The following is a 9,349-nucleotide window of genomic DNA, read 5'->3' on the forward strand; positions in this document are numbered from 1 at the left end:
CTCAGGGTCAGGGTTGCCAGATCGATCATCAACAAATCACAAGTACCAAAAAAAACTGTTTTGGGAATTTTTTTTTTTTTAATTTATTGCACATACTCTTAATTTCATTACATGTCGACTCTTAACCCTCAGTTAAATTAAATTGAATTGCTGGATTTTTCAATACATTTTTTTGTTTGTTTGTTTGTATTTTTGGACTGGATTATTTTTTTACCATCACTGGAAACCCTGTTTTAAAATGTATTAGTTCTAAACAAACAAACAAACAAACATTTAAAAAAATCTTTTTCCGGAGAAAGATAATATATCTGGCAACCTGGAATTCTGAGTAACAGTGATGTGATGCAGAGTTCAACCACAAGGTGGCGTTTTCTCACCATCTCTTATTTATACACTCATTTATTCCTTCACAGAATTATTTTAATTTGTCGTAATTATTATTTTTCGTTTTCAACAAAAATTTTCTTACAACGTTTTAGTTATTATGTCAGGGTGTTTTTCGTCGTCGTCATGTGGAGACAATAGCTAAACAAACAAACAAACAAACAAACAAACAAAAAAGCACGCGCTTGTGACAACGTGAGGCTCAAGGCAGTCTCGCGCTCACGGGAGGAGTCTTCCAGCATTGAGCGCCAATCACGTCGCGGCTCGAGCTAACCCCCCACCCCCCCGCTTGGCTCTGACCAATCGGAATGCAGAGGAATCCTTGCGCCTGTATATAAAGCAGCGCGATCGCAGTGTGGGGTTCTCAGAGGATGAGCGCAGCAGCTGGGTTCTGATCCGCCTCAGAGCTGGAACGGTGTTTGAGCTTGTTAGAACTCTTACTGCTGCACAGGTATGGACTTCATCTCACACTTTTAACCCTGAAAAATATTTTTGAAAATGCATGTTTATTGTATGTACTGTTTTTTATTTATTATATTCACAATTTTTTCCCTTTATGCATCTGATAGATATTACCTGTGCTGTTTAAATTATTTATGTATTTATTTGTTTAATGTTTTCTGAAATGAGTGAAATCGTCACGTTATGGTTTTTTTAAACCGTGTCAGTGGAGGATGCACATGATGATTCTTCCCTTTGGTTCAAAATAAGGAGCCAAAGAAAGGAGGAACCTTTTGTATTGTTGTGTTTTTTGGGGGGGTCTTGTTCCTACCTTCCCAATTAGAGCCCTTACTAGGCAACCTACTTCCTGTAGTGTCCATGCTCTACCTACATGTATTGCTGATTAGTCTCCTTTTTAAACAAAAAATGTAGAAAGGTTTAAATGTCACTTGCAAAGCATGATTTCACTGCTCAGGAGTAAATCTGAGCCTTCCAGGTTCTGTTGTCTGTTATTGTGATCTGAAACTAAGGTTCTCGGTCTCATGTGTATCACATAAACAGCTCCTTCTGCTCATATCTGTTGCACTGATTTGTCTGCAACACGAGCTGCATTATGGTTCTAGTGGTGTTTTTGCTTCTCAGCAGCACAATGAGCGTGCTCGTCACATGTCTCCACACATCACCTGATCATCAGCTCTGTTTTCTTGTGGTTCTTATAGAGCAGATATAGACACTGAGCACGCAAATTAACAATGTCTCTCTTTGAGCTGTAACGTTTGGCATCATCTGAGAGGTGTCTTTATTCCTGACACGTCTTCACTCGTACATGTTGTGATGCAACACTTCTCTGGCGCCGTCACCATGACGACAAGCCGGAGCCGCCGGAGGTGTTTGCACAGTGCTGGGAAAGGGTTTTGCAGGGAAAAATCTCCTGTGTGCACGAGGTCTCAACGTTGTGAGGTTTTATGCTGCACGTATCGTATCGGCTGCGAGAGCTCTCGTGGTGCTTACATCCTCCTGTCCTTTGTGCTCCATTTGTTCAGGTGCTCCATAGGAATAAACATGGCGACGTCGTCCAGCTCACAGCTCAGCAAGGTGGTGAAGCGACAGTACATGGAGCTTCCGCAGGGGGACAAAGTGCAGGTCATGTACATCTGGATCGACGGCACAGGGGAGGGACTGCGCTGCAAGACCAGGACACTCGACTCCGAGCCAAAGAGCATCGAGGGTACATATCACTATCACATCAATACATCTACATTCTTTACACAGCCTCTTTAATCTCAACCTTTAACCTTCACCTGTGAGCTTTAACTGGACTATAGCTCAGTTCCACATTCCAGTGCCTTTATAACACATCTTTTATACTGCGTCTTATCCCGAAAGGTGAATGTAGTGTTCTTCAATTAGCCGTTAAACATAAGTCAATGTTCTTAAATAAGATATATGCATAATAAGTTAATTTCCAGGTAAACATTGCATACTGAAGGTATAAAAGTGTACACATGGTGCTGATGTGGTAATGTCTTAATAGTGAAGGAAAGTGAGAACCTGGAGTAGATGTGGATTCTGGAGGTTTTTAATTCCAAACTATGTTCCTGCTCTGATCTTTTGTACCATTTAACATGTAGAGTAACTGAAGTGCGTACAAGATTTATCACTGGAAAGTAAAGTGAAAAAAAACAACAAAGTCCAGGATGTAGACTGGCTCCTGTGTTGAGCAGAAAGCAGGGCATCAGAGTTTACAAAGCTGTTGTATGTGTTACAATCTCAACAATTGTTTCTCCTCTAGATCTTCCTGAGTGGAACTTTGATGGTTCCAGCACCTACCAGTCCGAAGGTTCCAACAGCGACATGTATCTCATTCCCTCGGCCATGTTCAGAGATCCGTTCCGTAAAGACCCCAACAAGCTGGTTCTGTGTGAGGTCCTGAAATACAACCGCAAACCTGCCGGTAAATAAGAGCTACTTCTATATATAAAATATATTTTTATATATATAATGAACGTGCTGATGCTTAGTGTTCACGCTAAAGGTTATGGTCCTGTTCTCCCTCAGAAACTAACCACCGCTTGACGTGTAAGAAGGTGATGCAGATGGTGGAGGAGCAGAGCCCGTGGTTTGGCATGGAGCAGGAGTACACCATCCTGGGGACCGATGGTCATCCCTTCGGATGGCCTTCCAACGGCTTTCCCGGTCCTCAGGGTAAGAATTCTGCATCTTTTACCTATTTCTTTTCAGTGTTGGATTTGGTGTTGATGGAGTTTATGGGTTCCTTTCAGGACCATATTACTGTGGCGTCGGCGCTGATAAAGCGTACGGCAGGGATATCGTGGAAGCCCACTACAGAGCGTGTCTGTACGCCGGCGTGAACATCTGCGGCACGAACGCTGAAGTCATGCCAGCTCAGGTATGCAGGGTTCCTCTGATCACAACCAGCTTCTGTAGCACTACTGAGTCACAGGAGAACCTCAAACACTGGCTAGTGAGCTATTAAGTGTTTGTTTATGAAGGTATTAACTTTTAATCAGCTACAAGTTTCTGTGTTTAATCACTGAGAGTTGGGGGGAAAATGCTGATCGAATACTGATCAATAATATTCAGTAATTTAAGTTCCAACTCATTCCTGATAATTCTACTCTCCAGTGTTGACCAGAAGAGAGTAGTTTCCTCTTGTGAATGTTTTTTCCCTGGTTCCTATATCATGTTTCTGGTTCTGCTGTGCAGTGGGAGTTCCAGGTGGGTCCGTGTGAGGGAATCACGATGGGAGATCACCTGTGGGTGGCTCGTTTCATCCTGCACAGAGTGTGTGAAGACTTCGGTGTGGTAGCTTCCTTCGACCCCAAACCCATCCCGGGGAACTGGAACGGTGCGGGCTGCCACACCAACTTCAGCACCAAGGAGATGCGGGAAGATGGTGGGCTGAAGTAAGTGCAGATCTCTACAGCAGAGACGCTTTAAATCCGGATAATTCTGAACACAATCACTAGCGGTCATTTCATGAAAATAAACAAAGCAGTTCAAACACCTAAAAATGTTGGTTAGTAGATTAACTATCAACAGTTGACCTGACAAAGTTGCTCTCTCTCGCTCTCTCTCAGATGCATTGAGGAATGTATTGAGAAGTTGGCAAAGCGGCACAACTACCACATCCGTGCCTACGACCCTAAAGGAGGTCTGGACAACGCTCGGCGCCTGACTGGCCACCACGAAACCTCCAACATCCACGAGTTCTCGGCCGGAGTTGCCAACCGCGGCGCTAGCATCCGCATCCCCCGCTCCGTGGGCCAGGAGAAGAAGGGATACTTTGAAGACCGGCGCCCAAGCGCTAACTGTGACCCATACGCCGTCACCGAAGCCCTCATACGCACGTGTCTGCTCAGTGAAGATGGAGATGAACCCGTGGACTATTAGATCTTTATGATCTCGTTCTCTCTCTGTCTGCGGGACTGAACTCCGTTCCTCTGCTCGTCTCTCTAAAGGTCCGCAGGGCAGATTTTAGTACTGTATTCTGTTTCTTTCATTTCCGTCTTAATGTGTCTTAACCACGCATCGTAGCGGTTTTTAAAAGAAGTTGGCTGGTCAACTTAACATTTTAGGGTTAAACCTTGACAATTAACCGGGGACGTGATGTTGCGGCGCATATCTGACCCTCCTGTGTATCATTCATTTTTCTTTTTTTTTTCTTTTTTTTTTTTTCTCCTCTTTGGGATGGGACGCTCTCCATTAAACCTCCGTCATGATCTCTGAGCCATTCACCCCGATGAGAACGGACCGAACCTGATGGTCCACGTGGACGTGTGACGGAGCAGAGCCGCACGGGCTGCAGCACGTTTCCCTTCAGTAGCTAGCTGATGTTCACGCGCTCACATAACCTGTGTAATATTTTATTGTTACTAACTAAAGTGTTTAATCCACAACAACATCGTGTGTGTTTTTTCTACTGCTTCAGGTTGTACGCTTCACTCGACTCTCCACTCGTGTTTAAAATTTAAAAAAAATAGAGCAAATTTGTGATCGAAGAAAGGAAATGTTTGATTTGTGTGTAACCGCTCAAGTTGCTGAACCTGTTGGGTTTTTCTTGGGGTTTTTTTTTTTTTTTTAAACAACTTTAAAAAACAATATTTTTACCACAGACCTTCTGACTTTGTGTATTTTGTGTGGGGGTGTTTTTTTTTTTTTCTTTTCCCTCCTTTGTATGTTTTGATTAAAGCTATCCAGAGCGCTAGTTATGATAAACTGGCCATAAAAGGACATTAAGTGCAGAAACATTTTAGATATTAATAAATAAACTCAGCTGTATCATCAGTATCCATATCTCTCATTAACAAATTTATCATAAATAATATCAAATATGTCTAGCTTGACATTATGTAAAAAAAAAAAAAAACTAAATTAGACTTACTAAAATGTGTAAATAGTACACTTTATACTGTTACTATATTTTGCTAGCCTTTTTAGCTAGCATCACTTTGAAACAAGCTAACTCCACTAATTAAGCTACATCTCTACATAACCTACACAAGATGTCTATGAAATCCAGCACAGAAGCTTGTTTGGTCAACATAATTAGCTAGCATCTTAAAATAATCAGTGCTAGCTAGCATAATGCTGTGGGTTTGCTGTTGGATTAGCGGCACATAAACTAGCTAAGCAGCTTACGGGGTCTGAAGTGAACTGGTATTCAGGAGCTAAACATTCTCTAGAGAAGATATGCAGCATAACGCTATCAAGGTACGCTCAAAATATCGCTAACAAACATCAGAAGATAAAATGATGTTAGCCATATTGGATTTTTTTAGGTTTGTTGTTTAAAAACTGAAATTCTTTTGAGTTTTGAGAAGATTATCATTTAGTTAAATGATTAAAAAAAATAATCTAATCATGATGCTAATTGCAAAAACGAGTCCAGTTGCTCTCATCTTTAACACGAGCGCTAAACAGCGGCCGTTACTTTGTACACGTCTGGGTTTAGCATGCTGTGACCGCATGATGCCTGCATGTGCAGGAACAGGATTAGCATTCTGCATGATAAACCCACGCAACCTCCTTCTTAAAAAGCCGTCATAAAGCCACAGCGGTCAAAGTGCAGCTTATGAGCGGCGACGGCCAAAAAGAGCTTTCGTGACAAAAAAGCCATAAAAGAGTTGACCCCAGCGATCTCGCTAGACGATATTGATTATCTTGGCGATTGATCAGCTTCAGGGGATTAAGATAAGAGGACAGAGATAGTATTTGACTCGTCAGCTGAAGATTCAGCAACTTCAGAAACCTTTCACCAAAATGACGACTTCACCGTTACAGCGGTTCAAAACCAGAGCGAGGTTCAGGAATCCTGATTAAAGTTCAAGCTTTTCTGTTTAAACCTCGGTTAATCTCATCAGCCAGCGTTTTAGGAGTTTGTCGGAATTCTCTCGATCTTCTTACTCAGGTACATTTCCAACAGAACAAATATATTTTTACTGTTACCTGTTCATTTCCACCTTCAGATAACACACTCCGATTAATCTCATGATGTTTTCAGATGGTTTTTCTTCTGTATTTGTTTGAATTCCAGTCGTACAGGATGAAGCGTCTCGTTTATCTTCCATGGAAAAAGAAGTATCAGAATTTCAAACATTCTCAAAGCTAAAAAAAAGTGAGCAGTGCTAAGTGTAAGTGTGTATCGGTATGTTCATTAGCACGCTAGTGAAGTTTCTAAATCAGTTTGATAAGCTAGCAAGCTAGTTTTAAGCTTTTGTAAACATTAGTTTGTCAAGTTATCTAGCCAATTAAGCTTAAGAGGTTTTTTTTTCCTAATGTGCCTCAGCATTAGGGTTGGGTACTGCACACATTTTTATAATAAAAAACATAAAACATAAACAGCACGGTACGGAATTTCGATCCATTAACTAGTGTTAACTCACGCTAGAAAAATGCTAGGTTAATAGCAGCCATCACTGTGAAAATGTTGTTTTCTCCAACAACAACTTATCAGATTAGCTAGGATAATTAATCGGCTGATGATGTTGAAGTTGGTTAGCTGTTGTTGTGTTTGAACAAGTTGCAGGGGTGACGTCGCATCACATGGTGATGCTCTCGCTTCCTTTGCTCTCGCGCGGCACACAGGTGCATTCTCAGGTACTGAAATTTGGCACCGATTGATTTAATGTGAATCGGTACTCTGTAGTACCGACATAATTCTGTCGGTTCCCTTAAAAGTACCAAGTTTGGTACCTGACCCTTAGCATTCGATCCGAACATGTTATTAAAGATATATTTTAGCTTTGTGGAGATCTGAGGACTGAGGTTATTTTCTTCAGATAAAAGTAGTTATATTTCTCCTGAATACTCGAGTGAGTTTGACTTTTTCCCTCATCTACAAATCCTCCTGGTGAATCAGGAGAGTCGAGTGTGTGCTGTACGACAAAAACACACACACATGTCTTTCATGACCTCTTTAATTAAACAATAAAACAGAGTTGAAACGTCACGTCAGAGCACGCATGCAAGCTCGCTACTGTTGTGTTGTTTTGTTGGTTTGTGTCGAGGAAAATGAAGCATATTGTGTCGCTTTAACAGCTCGAGGTTTTCAGGCAGAAATCTCAGATGAAGTGAATGGAACAGGAACGTCAGCATCTTTGGGATGTGGAGATGTTCCATGACTTAATGAAACATTCTTCTGGATTATTTCTTTGAGAGATTTTTTTATTAAAGTGTTAAAATGTAGAGGAGCTGAAGGGAGGATAACTAAGCTGATAATAATAATAATAATAATAATAATAATAATAATAATAATAATAATAATACAGTGGAATCTCGGCATACAAATGTTCTCCATTACGAATTTTTGCCTTAAGAATTGAAATTTTGCAAGAAATTTTCAGCATAGGAACAAACCAAACACCGGCTAAGTTGCGTGTACATCTGTGAGACTGTCAGTCAGTGAAATACCAACGTTGCCTTCAGCATGCGTTCAAAAGCTAGGTGATTTTTGGGGTGTTTTTTGTTGACAGATTGGTGGTGTGGGTGGTCTGTTCTATTTTTATCCCAAGCTTGGTGGCACGACTTCCTGTGAGGAGCCTTGACATGGAATGCTTGGCTTGGGTCAGTTCTTTGTAAGCAGCCATACAGTTTACATACGCTTCATATTGGTCATACTGGTCAAATTTTTGGGAGCTGGAATGGATTATCTGCATTTACATTAATTCTTATGAGGAAATTCGTTTCGCAATACAAACTTTCACCTTAAGAACGGATTAAACTCCCATGCCGAGGTTCGACTGCACTCCATTTAATAACCCAAGAAGACAATGAAGAACGCAGAAACTGAGAAGTTCTTCCCAGGCAGGTGAGTTAGATTAGACGCCTAGGACTAAAATACATAAACTGCAGCGAAGAGCAGATCTTCTCCACCTGCTAAATCCCAAATAAACTCAGCGAAGATCTGAGCAACAATGCAATCACAGCACATTTCTGAGCAGTTTCTGAGGGTTTAAGGTCATTGCCCAAAGGCTCAGCAGCTGCTCTCTATCCATCATTAGATCTGACCTCACGTCCAGCACAAGGCTTTAACGAAACAGGAAAATTATTCCACGTGTCTTTAGTTTTATCAGCTGGACACTGAACTCTCTCCAAACCTTCTCTACAACTTAAACAGCGAGATTACACAATAAACCCTTCTGTACAAATATAAGAGTTTGGGTGATATAAGAGTTAGGGATTTCTGTGAGTAAGTAAAGAAAAACACAAAATACATCTCATTCTTAATTTATTATTATTAACTAATTCATTTATTTAACTTTTTTTGGGGGGCTCCTGGTGGTCCAGCGGCCCGGGGTCGATTCCCAGGCGGGGTGCCACCCCAGCCACTGAAGAGTTGACTCTCAGTGCCAGTCCCGAGCCTGGATAAAAATGGGAGGGTTGCGACAGGAAGGGCATCCGGCATAAAACCTGTGCCAAAATCATGCGGGTCGATTGATCCGCTACAAAAACAGCGGACCCTGCAAGTGGGCGGGACAAACGCTAAGGAAAATTTTTTTTTTTTTTTATTATTATTTTATTTTTATTTTCTGTTCCATTCAGTCCCAAAATCATGCACCAATTCTGCACCCCCCCCCACCTCAGGTACACTGTCACTGTCCACTTTATTAGGAACACCTGCACACACACCTGCACATTCCTACGATTCTCTATCCAGCCAGTCATGTGGCAGCAGGACAATGTATAACAAATTATACAGATACAGAGCTTCATGTTCAGAATAAAAAATAAATTTAAAAAAATCTCTGTAACTTTAACCGTGGCATGGATGTTGGTATCAGATTTGTTTCCAGCAGCTGGGATTACAGAACAGTATTGAGTTACTTTATCTGTAATCTGTGATGTCTTGGACACTTCAGAAATCGCTGCTCTGCTGCATGAATGGAAAAAAATACAGCCAGCAAAAAGACGAACTGACAGACTGATATATGGCCTCCTCCCTGTTTCCATCATCAACACTCTGTTCTTGAAGAAGTGCACAGCAGAATAAAAGGCCAGAGCA

At 41.4% G+C, this 9,349-nt stretch overlaps 1 protein-coding gene across 1 annotated transcript; it reads left to right on the plus strand.

Annotated features, from left to right (window-relative positions):
• The first annotated feature begins 678 nt into the window (after positions 1–678).
• Positions 679–4,960, plus strand: glula (glutamate-ammonia ligase (glutamine synthase) a). The gene is made up of 7 exons (XM_058418576.1): positions 679–835; positions 1,869–2,053; positions 2,618–2,779; positions 2,884–3,030; positions 3,108–3,235; positions 3,553–3,752; positions 3,927–4,960. Exons 2-7 carry the CDS (start codon positions 1,888–1,890, stop codon positions 4,237–4,239), a joined length of 1,116 nt encoding a protein of 371 aa, XP_058274559.1. The 5' UTR covers positions 679–835; positions 1,869–1,887; the 3' UTR covers positions 4,240–4,960.
• The last annotated feature ends 4,389 nt before the right edge of the window (positions 4,961–9,349 follow it).

Source organism: Hemibagrus wyckioides, linkage group LG20 (genome assembly GCF_019097595.1).
Source record: "Hemibagrus wyckioides isolate EC202008001 linkage group LG20, SWU_Hwy_1.0, whole genome shotgun sequence".
Taxonomy (NCBI): Eukaryota; Metazoa; Chordata; class Actinopteri; order Siluriformes; family Bagridae; genus Hemibagrus; species Hemibagrus wyckioides.